The sequence below is a fragment of the Equus quagga genome, chromosome 11 (genome assembly GCF_021613505.1).
Source record: "Equus quagga isolate Etosha38 chromosome 11, UCLA_HA_Equagga_1.0, whole genome shotgun sequence".
Taxonomy (NCBI): domain Eukaryota; kingdom Metazoa; phylum Chordata; class Mammalia; order Perissodactyla; family Equidae; genus Equus; species Equus quagga.
This window is the reverse complement of record NC_060277.1, coordinates 96,148,896-96,161,642: the sequence shown is the minus strand read 5'-3', so window position 1 is coordinate 96,161,642 and position 12,747 is coordinate 96,148,896. Positions and strand designations below refer to the sequence as shown.

At 56.7% G+C, this 12,747-nt stretch overlaps 2 protein-coding genes across 4 annotated transcripts; both read right to left on the bottom strand.

Moving 5' to 3' along the window:
• Positions 1-2,736: 2,736 nt before the first annotated feature.
• Positions 2,737-5,160, bottom strand: HSD17B1 (hydroxysteroid 17-beta dehydrogenase 1). Of its 3 annotated transcripts, XM_046677330.1 has the most exons (7): positions 5,105-5,160; positions 4,525-4,670; positions 4,249-4,416; positions 3,926-4,105; positions 3,701-3,794; positions 3,087-3,264; positions 2,737-2,997 (listed from the first exon to the last, which is right to left on the bottom strand). In XM_046677330.1, exons 1-7 carry the CDS (start codon positions 5,140-5,142, stop codon positions 2,788-2,790), a joined length of 1,014 nt encoding a protein of 337 aa, XP_046533286.1. In that variant the 5' UTR covers positions 5,143-5,160; the 3' UTR covers positions 2,737-2,787. The 3 variants fall into 3 exon arrangements, with proteins under 3 accessions (XP_046533286.1, XP_046533284.1, XP_046533285.1); XM_046677328.1 differs by having other exon boundaries at positions 2,737-3,264; XM_046677329.1 differs by lacking the exon at positions 5,105-5,160 and having other exon boundaries at positions 2,737-3,264; positions 4,525-5,098.
• A 57-nt stretch (positions 5,161-5,217) lies between these two features.
• On the bottom strand, positions 5,218-12,530 carry NAGLU (N-acetyl-alpha-glucosaminidase). The gene is made up of 6 exons (XM_046677327.1): positions 11,538-12,530; positions 10,544-10,691; positions 9,567-9,713; positions 9,305-9,390; positions 7,830-8,086; positions 5,218-6,856 (listed from the first exon to the last, which is right to left on the bottom strand). Exons 1-6 carry the CDS (start codon positions 11,921-11,923, stop codon positions 5,646-5,648), a joined length of 2,235 nt encoding a protein of 744 aa, XP_046533283.1. The 5' UTR covers positions 11,924-12,530; the 3' UTR covers positions 5,218-5,645.
• Positions 12,531-12,747: the final 217 nt, after the last annotated feature.

Genomic DNA, 12,747 nt, shown 5'->3' with positions numbered 1-12,747 from the left:
ATGAAACAATCTTGGTAAGATTTTTGCCATTCTTTGTAAATAGCTACAGCTCCTGGAACCTTTAGTTTTTGATCAATTGTACCAGAAGGTGGTGAGCTCGACTCTTTAAAGATTTCTTGAGTGCGAGTTCGGGGAGGGCGAAAAGGGTAAAAGGGCAAATATGTATGGTGATAGATAAAAACTAGACTGTTGGTGGTGCACACGAGGCAGTCTATACAGAAATTGAAATATAATGATGTAGGGGGCTGGCCCCGTGGCCGAGTGGTTAAGTTCGTGCGCTCTGCTGCAGGCGGCCCAGTGTTTCATTGGTTCGAATCCTGGGCGCGGACATGGCACTGCTCATCAAACCACGCTGAGGCAGCGTCCCACATGCCACAACAACAAGGACCCACAACGAAGAATATACAACTATGTACCAGGGGGCTTTGGGGAGAAAAAGGAAAAAAAATAAAATCTTTAAAAAAAAAACCCAAAATATAGTGATGTACACCTGAAATTTACACAAAGTTGTAAGCCAATATGACTTCAATAAAATAATGTTAAAAAAAATTTTCTCTATTATCTGGCTCTTAAAAAGGAGCCCCAAAGTGGGCACTGTAATTTTAAATTATCCCAGGTTGTCTTGCTAGCCGTTTACAGTTATCCTCATTTTGTTAAGCACTTGCAAGTCTCCACGTGAAGCCAGCCAGAGTTCCCAGGGGAGGCTGCCCATTTGGGAACTAGCCGGCTTCTGGATGCTCGATTTCTCGTTTTGCTTTTAGTTTCATTTTACTATAAAATCTGAACAATTTCCGGGGACAGTGCAGTGGGTCAGACATGTGCTGCTTGTGAGTGTTACTCCCTAGAGAAAGGTCTTAAACATTCTCTTACATACCTCGGTTTCTCCCATGGGCAGTCTAAAACTGCCGTGGGGGTTTGGAGCGTTGGAAGACCACTCCTCATCTGCATATCCCCCTACCAGCCTTTAATTAATTAACCTGAATGATAATGGAGCTCCCTATGGGACCACTAGGAGTCATGAGGGTTGATCCTTGGACACGTCCATGTGGTTCTCAGTCACCTGAGAAGACTTTCGGCAGGAAGGAGCTGGCGTCTCTTCTCTTCAGAGCTGAACAAGTCAGACTCTCATTTCTCTGTCAAGCAGTTTGTTCAGACTTTATAAACACAATTCTTTCCAATTTAAAGCCAAATTATGTTTTTAAGGTGTGTGCTTTTCTCTTTTTTTCTTTTTTTTGGTGAGGAAGATTGGCCCTGAGCTAACATCTGTTGCCAATCTTTTTTTTTTCTCCCCAAAGCCCCAGTACATAGCTGTATATCCTAGTTGTAAGTCCTTCTAGTTCTTCTACGTGGACACTGCCATAGCATGGCTCGATGAATAGTGTGTAGGCTAGCGCCCAGGATCCAAACCGGTGAACCCCAGGCGGCATTTAACCACTACGCCACTAGGCTGGCCCCTAAAGCCAAATTAAAAAGGTCAGCCTGCCCCATCCACTCCAAAGTTCCCCCTAGGCAACCCTGGCCTAGAGAAGTCCCGGTAGGTTCCTCTTTCATAGGAATTCCCCTTAGGTTCCTCTTATTTAGGGGATGTATCATCACTCCCTTAAGACATCCACTCTTAAGGCTTGAAACAGCTCATATAAACTCATCAACTTAAAATAAGGAGGTCCTGGTTTCAGGAGAACTCACTGGGGTCACCTGAAGAATGCAGTGACCCCTGGGGCACTCAGTGGGCCCCTATTGGTACTGAACACCGATTCAGTGTAGATTCCAGGTGGTCTCCAACCGGTTTCTCTGAAATCCTGCCTCGCCTATGTGGAGAAATGTCCACACAAATAATCAGTAATCAATCTACAAATCAACGTTGGGGTGAGTTTATTACGCCAGCCCGGTCTAAGGACTGTCTCCCGGGGCCCTCCTTCCCCAAGGAAGGAAGTACGCTGAAGAAGTGGGGTGTACAGAGTGGTTATATACCGTCTCGGAACAAAGAGTATACGTCACACATGACAGGAATATCTCTTTTACTACTGTCATGAGATGCTTAGCTGGGATACCAGGTCAATGGTCACAAGGTGAGTACAGCAGGTCTCTGCTAGCACAGCAGGTCGGAAATCCAAGAAATCCTTAGTTTCTTGGAAGAAGTACTTATCCTTAAAGAAATGCAACATGCCTATCGTTAAGGGCATTTTTGGCTTTGAGACATTGTAAATATTTAAAGCAGATCTACAATGCATGCTCAACAGGCCCTGTCCAGTCTTTCTGGAAAGATAAGATCAGGCCGAAATAGTTTAAACCAAATGGCTTCCTCATATACTCGAATATATCCTATTGCTTCTCATTTATTCATCGCTACAATCCATGGCATAGGTATTATACCCATTTTACAGATAAGAAAACAGAGCGGGTAAGAACCTTGCCTGCGGTCCCATGACTAGTGGGGGCCAAGTCACAGCCCAACTCTCCCCCCACCCAAGTCCTCCTAACTCCTACTGCTGCAGAAAACCTTCAAGAATCCAGGGACCACCCTCCTCCCCGCCCTGCGGTGGACTTCAGGCTGACACTGGGCTAGCTCCTTCCTCTTTCCAGGCTTGTTACCTAGTACGTATAAACCGCATTACCGGAGAGAACAGGAGCTTTCCTTATCACCCACCCAGGGCCCTGGCCAGTTGTCGCGCAAGTGAGCCCCACTCCATCCCCGAGCCGCACACCCCCGGGGGCGCAAAGGAGAGCGTGGGAGACGGCAGTGGACCAAGACTTTATTATTGCGGGGCGGCAGGACGAGCGCCAAGCTCAGGGCTCCCGGGCTTCTCCGTCTCTGGCCTCGGCCCGGGCGCCGTCGGGGTCCTGGGCGGGCTCGTCGGCGAACACCGCGCTGTGCATGGCGGCGACGTAGCTGCGGCCGCTGGGGTCGGAGAGGCGCAGCTGGACCAGGGGCAGGAAGCGCTCGGTGCTGAAGTAGCGCAGGGCCGGCCGCGGGGCGCGCAGCGCGGTGAGGAAGACCTGCGGCGGCGGCAGGAGGCGCGCTGGCCGGGGCTCGGCGCGGGGACCCGCGTGCCGCGCCCGCTCCCGGAGCCCCGCCGGGCGCCCACCTCCGTCACCGCCTCCGGGTCCTGTGCCGCCTCGCGGTACATCTGCTCGCAGTGGCGCAGGTAGCGAGAGAAGAGGTCGCGGGTGTCGGCGTCCGCGCCGTCCAGCGCCCCGCCCGGGCCGCCCTCCAGCTTTTCCTGGAAGGCGGTGTGCACCGGGCCGCACTCGATGAGGCTCACGCTGCGGGCCCGAGAGCGGCGAGTGGGCGCGGGCGGCTGCGAACCGCCGCCGACCCGGGAAGAGAGGGCGCTCAGGATAACCAGAGCGTTTGAAAAGCGGGTTACTGCCCGAAAAGCGCTCCCACATCCCTTTGAGGGCGTGAGGCACTCTGGAGTCAGGATTCCAACCTGGCTGCGTCACTTACAGCTATGTGACCTTGGGCCAGTCACCTAACCTCTCTGGGCCTCCAACAGCAGTACCGACACCTCACTAGCTAGGTTGCAGGAGAAGCGAGATAATGCGTGCCAAGCGCCCAGTACAGTGCCTGGCACACAACAAATGTGAGCCACAGGAGGGAGGGGCCAGGGAGAACGCCTGAGAGCGGCTCCAACAAGACGGGGTGCTGGGGTCCCCAAAGGCAGGGTTCAGAGGGGACGGGGGCGGGGCGGTGACTCACTGGACCCCAAAGGGCTGCAGCAGAACCGCCAGACTCTCACATAAACCTTCGATCGCGAACTTGCTGGCGCAGTAAATGGCATTGAAGGGCAGCCCTTCGAGGGGAGAAGAGGCCGCTGAGGCGCGTGGCGGCAGGGATCCGCGGAGAACCCGCGGCACCCCCCGCAGCCAGGGGGGGTCCCACCAGGCCCGGCCCTCCCGCTGGGTCCCACCGGCTCCCACTCACCCATCAAGCCTCCCATGCTCCCGGTCACCAATATGCGTCCCGAGCGGCGGCGCTTCATGTCCGGCAGGAAGGCCTGAATCGTCCGCACCGTCCCGGCCACGTTCGCGTCCAGCACAGAGGCCACGGCGCCCGCCGGGTGCAGCTCGAGCGGCCCGAGCAGGCCCCGGCCCGCATTACACACTACAGGGAGAGGGGCCGCTGTGCCCACCTCACACGCGGCCCTCTGCCCCGGGGGGGCCCTGGGTGTTCCCTGGACCTCAGGACATCTTGCTTTGGACACGGGGCGGGCAAGGCTCCTGTACACAGGTTGCGGGGAGACTCACCCAGCACGTCCACGCGGCCCTCGGTCACACGTGCCCGGGCAGCGGCCACGGAATCTGCGTCTCTCACGTCCAACTGCAAGGTCTCCAGGGAGCCGGGAGGGCACCCTCGGGCCCGGGCCATCTCCCACAGTGGGCCCTGCGCCGTCAGGTCCCGCAGCGTGGCATACACTGGAGGTTTGGGGAGAGGACGAGGATCTGACTTCCCTGCTCACCCCTGCCTGGGCCCCGCTAGCCCCGGGGCTGCTCCCTTTTCTCCATCTCCGTCCACTCACGTACCTTTGAAACTCCGGGATGGGTCAGATGCCAGACGCAGGGCCAGGTGCAGGCCGATGCCGGAAGAGCAGCCGGTGATGAGCACGATGGTGCGGTCCATGAGGCGGCGGTCCAGGAGAGGCTGGGAGTGCTGGGCTCTGGTCTCTGGGCTGGATATAGGTGCTTCACCACGCCCTGCCCTCCAGGGTCCCCACCCCTTGTTGTGTCTGCCACACAATCTCAAGGCTAGGCCCTTCTGCTGCTCCCTGGCCTGATCTCCGGACACTGCTCTGGGTCAAGGCAGAGCTGAGGCCAATGCTGGCACCCTGCGGGCTCCTCAGTAGTTGGTCAGAGGGAAGGTAAAGCTTTGCAAGCAAGGTGTGGGCACCCCTGTGGGCAATGAGTGCCCTGGATGGCTCTTCCCCTGAGCATGCCTCTGTCTCACACGGACAATTATAGTTTTTGAAGGGTGTGAAAGTAAATGCTTTCGGAGGGCATTCTCAGTTCAAAGGCCAGGGGTTAGTATTAAAAATGGGGAGGCTGGGGCTGCCCTACGGCGGAGTGGTTAAGTTCTTGCGCTCTGCTTCCGCGGCCCAGGGTTTACCTGGTTCGGATCCTGGGGATGGACATGGCACCGCTCATCAGGCCACGTTGAGGCAGCGTCCTACATGCCACAACTAGAAGGACCCACAACTAAAATATACAACCATGTACGGGAGGCTTTGGGGAGAAAAAAGCAGAAAAAAAAAAGATTGGTAACAGTTGTTAGCTCAGATGCCAATCAAAAAAATGGGGAGGCTGAGGCAAAGGGGCAGGGAAAACTGGCCCCACACCAGTGTCCACGCTATTGCCCTGAGTCCTCCCAGGCATTGTGGCAGTGACATTCTGACAGACAGACCCAGGTGATTCATCAGTTTATTAACGCGTATTAAAACAGTACTTTGATCCCAAACTTTGCCGGGGGGGGGGGGCAGTTTATCTCCCTCCGCATGGTCCACCCATGCCGGATCCCACCAAGTAGGTCTTGAGTTCTTTCACCTAGGCCTGGGACCTTCTGTGATGCCTGTCCAGCTCTAGGCCCCGAGAACCTGCCCAGGCCTGGAGTTGGCGTCTGGGGAGAACATGGCCCAGGGGTGGTCAATCTGTCACAAAGAGCCAGCCACCCACCGGGGGTAATATTTGAGAAAGAACTTCTTGGCCAGGTCCACGGTGTCACCTTGGGGCTGGCTAGGATATCTCCGTGTGCTGAGGACAAAGGCCTCCTCCAACTCGAAGGCGTTCTTGTCAAACTGTTGCTGTTGGAAGGGGACGCCTTGGGCCAGGCTCTGAACCAGCATCTCCACAAAGAGCTGCCAGCGGGGCGTGTAGTAGTCAGCCACCAGGCCCGCCAGCTGCTTGTTGGCGTAGTCTAGGATGTTGCCCTCGGGCCCCCACAGGGTCAGCTGGTAGCGACTGTTCTGTTCATAGAAATGGGCCTCAGCCTCACTGACCGCCATCTCCCGGGCCTGCTTCAGCCAGCTGCCCAGCAGGAAGTGGCTGTCACTAGCTAGCACCTTGTCCAGTGCCGGCAGAAGCTCATAGGCCAGGATGCCTCCTGCCCTCAACAGGGGAACCAGCTCCTTGTTCAGGTAGGCGGTCCTCGCCTCCTCATAATACAAGCTGATCAGCTCCTGGGCTGCCTGGCGAGTGACATCCACCAGGTCGTAGAGGAAGGCTGGGCTGCTGGCCAGGGCGGGAGCAGCTGTCAGCAGCAGCCACCAGGCCTCAAACACATCTGATCGGTTGTACCAGACAGTGGTACCCATCTGCAGGGATGGCCGCTTGACCAGTGGGCTCTGATTGTGCCCACTGTAGGCCTCGGCCGAGCAGTTGTAGACACTCCTGAGAAGCAGCTTCCATGCTGTCTCTGCGTCCTTGTGGGAGACCCCGTACCGCCGGGCTGCAAAGCTGGTCACCCAGGCCTCCAAATCTGCCACTGGGTCCTTCCGCCAGCCCAGCTCAGCCATGAGGGCATAGACCACTTCGTTCTGGCCAATGCCCTCAGGAGTCATGCCCGTGCCTACCATGGTGGAGTTGGGGAAGAGGCGGGCAGCCGCAGGGCCTCGATTCACAGCCTCCAGGGCCCCGAACAGGCCATGGTTGCCCCCGAAGTTATGCAGCATGCACCAGATGAAGGGCTGGCCCTGGAACGAGGCTGTGCGGATATACATGGGCTGGCTCTCTGCAAACAGGTCCAGAACCAGGAGGCGGCCACGGGGCACCGCCCCCAGCACAGCCCCGACCTGGGCGGGCCCCCAGAAGGTGCGCTGGTGATGGAAGAGCCAGCCTTGGAGCAGCCACACAGCATCAGGGTCCACTGTGGTCAGGGCAGGGGGGACAGAGAAGAGAGGTGATGAGAGAAGGGGCCAGAGGGACATTCACCCCATTCTACAGATGAGGAAACAGAGGTCCAGAGAAGTTAAATGACTATCGCAGGACACTCCTGCTGTAATGCCAACCAGCAGGGCATTCCATCACACATGCCCTTCCCATCTCCTCTTCCCAGTTGGGAGCTCCAGGATAGTGTTGTCAAGCTTTATGGAACATCACGATCACCCAGAGGGTTGGGTAAAACATGGATTCCTGGGGCCTAGCCCCGGTCATCCTGATTCAGAAGTCTGGGGTGGGGTCTGAGAATGTGCAGATCTGACATGTACAGATCCGGGGCGATGCTGACGCTGCTGGTCCTGTCATACTTGGAGCAGTGCTGCTCAGGGGAGCCGGAGCCAATCTGTTCCCTTCCTGGCTGACCCAGAAGCCTCCTCGCCCCGCCATCCCAGACCTGGCCCCTCTCTACCCGTGCCCTTAAGTGGCAGGAAGGAGCGCTGGGTGCCCATTTGTGCACCAGGAAGGGCACCTTCCAGCTTTGGACATATCCCCTAATCTCCAGCCTGTGTTACCTACCTTAGCATGGAGATAGAGACCAAATAAAATATTTTCAATAGCCAGCACTTAATGACACTTCACTCTGGGCTGGGCATCATTCTACTTATGAGGTAGCCCATTTTACAGAAGAAGCAACTGAGGGACTGGGAGACAGGTAACTTGTTGCAAGTCACATGGGCAGGAAGTGGCAGTGCCAGGGTTTGAGCAGCTTGTCTGGCTGCAGAGCTCACCTCTCAACCACAGTGTGACTGAATGAGACAGTGTGTGTCTACAAGTGCTTGGTAAACTGTAAAGTGCCATGTGTTATTATTCCCAGACCCTCCTCCCACCCCCACTGACCTCGGCCACCCCATCTCCCTGAGGGTCTGGGGGGCTTCCCTGCCCCACTTGCCCCAGCAGCGAACCTGCAGTCATGGCCTGGTAGACAGCAGCTGTGGCTGCAGCGAGGTAGGCGGGCTCCGAGGAAGGGGGCTGCATCTCGTTGAAAGTGTCGGCCCCATAGATGTGATCCGTGCCAAACTCTTTGGTCAGCTCCCGCAGGAAGAGGCTCCCCACAACGGGGAATAGGGGGTCTTCTGGAGCCAGGAGGAAGGAGCAGGAGTAGGAGCAGTTGAAGTGTCCCCAACTGCCCAGCTGGGTGACATTGACCTGAGGGAACACCCTAGTGGGGGGGATGACAGTGCAGACATTTATTGGAGGCTGACAGAGTCTTATTCACCACTAGCCTCCCTAACTCATCTGCAGTTCCTGGAACTCATCCTGGTCTCTCATGCCTCTGTGCCTTTGCACGCACTGTGCCCTGCTCCTGGAGTGCTTTCCTCCTCCCTCCCTGCTTCTCCAGCTGGTTACTCCTCCTCGACATCTTTTTTTTTTTTTTTAAAGATTGGCACCTGGGCTAACAACTGTTGCCAATCTTCCTTTTTTTTTTAAGGATTGGCACCTGGGCTAACAACTGTTGCCAATCTTTTTTTTTTTTTTCCTGCTTTATCTCCCCAAACCGCCCCTGTACACAGTTGTATATCTTAGTTGCAGGTCCTTCTAGTTGTGGGATGTCTCCTCGACATCTTTTAAGTTTCACCTCACCTGGAAAGCTTTTTCCCCCTCCCACTGGCTGAAACAAGTGACACTCGTTTTTCAATACCTGGCTCAGCACTGGCTCTGCTCTGAGCCCTTGCTGTCCCTCTTCCCCACACAGAAGTGACCTTGACAGAGGAGAAGTGGGCCCAAATATATTCCTACCCTTATCACTGTACTGCATCCCCCCTGCCAACGAATCTCCCACCAGGGGCGGGAACTCAGTGCTCCTTTGTCGCTGCATCCCCAGGGCCCAGCACAGAGCCGGGCTGGCAGCCCAGACAGCCTGACAAGCATTCACCGAATGTATGAACGAGGCTCCTGCCACCCGGGCCGGGGGGAGGCAAAGGGGCAGCCGGTGAGGCCAGCAGCATGTGTGAGCACTGTGAGAGTGCGGGAACCAGGCGCTCACGGGAATAAAGGAGGTGGTGACCAATGCTGGGCAAGGCTTCCTGAAGGGGGAGGGTCTCAGCTGGGCCTTAAAGAATGTTCCAAGCCACAGGAGACGATGGGTAGGTAGCACAGAGGAGCAGGAAGGACAGAGGAGACCAGTGCACCCCTACTACCACTAACAAGAGCTACCATTTGCTAAGACTCTGTGCCAAGCCATATGCATTTTCCAAGTGAGGAAATAGAGGCCCAGAGCAGTCACATAATCTGTCCAAGGTCACAAGGCTAGGCAATGGCAGAGCTGAGACTCAAGCGCAGGCCTACATCCAGGGCTTCCGTTTTCCTTTAAATCACGTCCTCAGGGGAAAGTAAATTCCCTCTCTGAGCCAAGTGGGAGGTGAGAGGGAAACCTCACCTGGTGATAGCCTTGGGGACATGCCCAGCGAAGGCAGGCAATACCGGGATCATGCCAAAGGAGCGCATCCGGTCGAGGATCCGATGCTGGTAGGAATGGAGGGGGAGCTGGTGAGCACGGACTGAGGCAGGAGGCCCTCACTCTCCCACGGCCCACAGAGTCCCCACGGTCCAGCTAAGAGCCCCGAAGTAGGCCAAATACCACCTCCCCAGGCCGGTGACTGTCCAGTCCCTTTTGCCCGTTCCCTTTCCCATCCTTTCACCTGCAGGTAAAGCTGCTTGAGGTGCCAGGAGCGGGTCAAGGGGCCATCCCAGGTGTGGAGGTTGCCCATGCGCCCCCAGGCCAGGAAGGCAGGACCAGTGAAGTACTCATCGATCTCTGACTGGGTCATGCCCAAGGCCAGGTACACCTGAGGAGGAGGGCGATGCATTGTATACATATAATTACATTCATCTCCATTCATTCAACAAACATCCACTCATCTCTCTCTGTGCGGTGCCCCAGGGTTACTAAGATAAAATGCTACCCTGCCTGCAAGAAGCCTACAGTCCAAGAGAAACAGACCTGTGAACAGGTGAGTTTACTAATATGTCACCCTTGTCACATGGGTGAGGTAAGTCACAAAGGGGCTCTCCCCAAGATGGGGAGGGGGCCTCAGAAGGCTTCATGGAGCAGGGCTGGCTAGAAAGATGGGTGAGGACACTCTGAAGGGAGCTTGCCCAGCCCCAGGTGCAGCCAGAGCCCTCAGGGCTCAGGGAGGGAAGCTCCCAGGCTGCACAAAACCTGAAGGCAATGGGGAGCTCCTGGACCACATGTGCATTTCAAAAAGGACAGTCTGGTGGAACCCGGGGAGCCAGGAGTCCCATTCAGAGGTTCTTGCAGGGGTCCAGGGAGAGGCAGTAAGAGCCTGAACTGGGGCCATGAATAGGGATGGAGAGGATAAGGCAGACCAAGAGCTAGATATGAGATAGAATCCACAGCAGCAGCTGACTGGCCGGAGGTGGAGGTGGGGAGAGAGGGGAGCCTGGCTTCTTAAACCTTAGAATGGGGTGCTGGGGTCCAGCCCACGGTAAGCACCCCTATGTGCTTGTTTCGGCCACGGAAGCTTTAGTTTCCAGAGTAGGGGGCCATCATGCACACCACAAACACTTCTGGAGCCCTTTTTCTCGTGCACCAGATGCTACGCAGATGCGGCAGAGGTGGGGACACCTAGGGTGGCCTGTGGGGGGGGGCACGCACCCGCTGCCAGATGGCCTCCTGGCCATTCCAGGCCAGTGCGAGGTTGATGCCGTTCAACGCCATCCAGTCGATCTCCCGCTCCCAGCGGGCCCAGTCCCACCACACGAAGGAGTAGCTGTGCGTGCACACATTCTGGTAATAGCGGTACCTGTGGGCAGGGGCATGAGCTGGGGCTGGTCTCTGGGACAGAGAGGATGTCCTCCACCCCTAAGGGTCCATTGCCCTGGAACATGCCCCACCCAAGATCTAGCCCAGAGGAAAAGGGTTCCAAACGCGGCCTCTCTACCACTTCACTCCAGGATCCAACCCAGGTGGAGCTAAGGCAGAGTACCTGAGCTTCTGCAGGGCCAGCCCACCTGCTCTTAGCCCTCGTCGATGGTCCCCTAGTCTCCCAGATATCTGGGAGAGCATAATCCATTTTCATTCTGCTCTTCCAGAGCCCCTACTCTTTGCACAGTGTTTAAGTGCTATGCAGCAAAGTTGGTTCCTGTCCTGGAAGGGGGGTCCCTCTCTCCACAGTCTAATGGGGAGACAGATGTGTGAACACATCACCTCCATGCAGTGGGGCAAGCGCTAGAACAGAGGCCTGTGAAAGGGCAAGTGTCATTCCTCAGGAAACATCTTGGAAGAGAGGGCGGGGAAGGAAAGGAATAGCATTTACTGGTCACCAATTCTGCACCACAAAGTCTACGCCCATCCTGCGGATCCTCACAACCAACACTGCACGGTAGATGTCATTATTTCCATTTTTCAGATGGGCCAACTGAAGCTCTGAGAGGCAGACTTGTTCAAGGACACACGGCTTTTAGAGGCAGAGCAGGATTGGAAGCCAGAGTTGTGCGACCCTCAGGCCAGCGCTTCCTTCGCAGTCTTACTCAGCTCGGTAGCGACCAGGCTGGTGCTGGGGTGGGGCGGGACTTCAGTGAGGGGTGGGCGCCCCGTGGGCTGGAAGCGGGAGGGCGTGGGGCCCGGACGAGTGGGTCTGGCCCGATACCTGTTGGGCGTGGCCTCGGTCAGCACCTCCGGCACTGCGGGCAGCGGCTGCGGCAGGCGCAGCTGCGAGCCCGACCAGGCCACATGGCAGCCGCAGAAGTCGCGTAGGTAGCGGTGCAGCCCCGCGGCCGCGGCTACGCCGGTGGAGCCGAGCAACTGCACCCGCGCCCCGGCGCCGCCGCCGCTCAGGCGGTAGGTGTCCAGGCCGGACTCGGCCGCCAGGGCGCGCTCCACCGACACCGAGAAGGCGGCGGCCGGCCCGGGCCCCAGCAGCCGGGTCAGCAGAGCCCGCACGGCCGCCGCCTCCCGGACCTCGTCCCCGGCCGAGCCGCCCGCCCCGGCCAGAAGCAGGAACCCCAGAGCCGCAGCCACCGCCACCGCCTCCATGGTCCAGCGATCTCAGCCTGGCGGCGGCCCCGCGGACAACCAATCCGGGCCTCGGGACTAGGGGGCGGGACGGCTCGCGTCCAATCAGCTATGGAATTCAGGTCACGTGGAACTGAAGCTAAAGCACAGGTCTGCGCCCAGGAGACCGGTTTCCGGGTCCCAGACCAGCGCCCTGAGGGTGTCCTCTGATCACACGTGGTGCGGGAGCGCGTGACCCCAGTAACCTTAAAAATCCAGGGCCGATGTGACCCACTGTCCTCCCCAAGCGCCTTCAGGTACAGCGCGCATTCACGTGCAATTCACTTTCCTTCCATCCATCCAACCATCCAATAAATATTTATTTGGAGTTTACTTTGTATCAGGCACTGCCACTTCTCTATGGGGGAGCCCTAAACAACCAAATACTTTTAAATAAAGATTTACGTGATAGTAGTGATGCTGTGAAGAGATACAAGGGTACCCAGCCAAAGGCTTCCAAAAGGAAGTGACATTTAATCTGAATTAAATTGGCATTGACTAGGAGTTGAGGAAGGGGAGAGCATTCCAGGCAAAGACCCTAAAAGGGTAAAGAAAGAGCTGGGCAGATTTGAGGAATAAAAGGTCATGAAGTTGAAGGAGGGATGGGCCATGTGAGCCTGGACTGGCCATGAGGCAGGTCCAGTGGGCATGTTAAGGGCTCTCCATGTGATCTTTAAAGGGTGGCAGCAGCAGAAGAGGACAGGAGTTACCTTTATTTTACATACTAGGAAACTGAGGGTCAGAGAAAGGAAGTGACTTGGACAAGATCAAGTAGGAAGCAGGTCTGGGCCTAGAGCCAGGCGCTC

Coding starts and splice junctions, on each gene's coding strand:
- HSD17B1 (XM_046677328.1), bottom strand. CDS start 5,142: ATGAGCGGTGCCATGTCCATCCCCAGGATCCGAACCAG. Junction 4,106..4,248: donor GGGCCGCGTGGACGTGCTGG/GTGAGTCTCCCC, acceptor CTCTCCCTGTAG/TGTGTAATGCGGGCCGGGGC. Junction 3,265..3,700: donor CTGCAGCCCTTTGGGGTCCA/GTGAGTCACCGC, acceptor TCGGGCCCGCAG/CGTGAGCCTCATCGAGTGCG.
- NAGLU (XM_046677327.1), bottom strand. CDS start 11,923: ATGGAGGCGGTGGCGGTGGCTGCGGCTCTGGGGTTCCTGCTTCTGGCC. Junction 9,714..10,543: donor AGGAGGCCATCTGGCAGCGG/GTGCGTGCCCCC, acceptor CCTCCTCCTCAG/GTGTACCTGGCCTTGGGCAT. Junction 9,391..9,566: donor TCAAGCAGCTTTACCTGCAG/GTGAAAGGATGG, acceptor CATTCCTACCAG/CATCGGATCCTCGACCGGAT.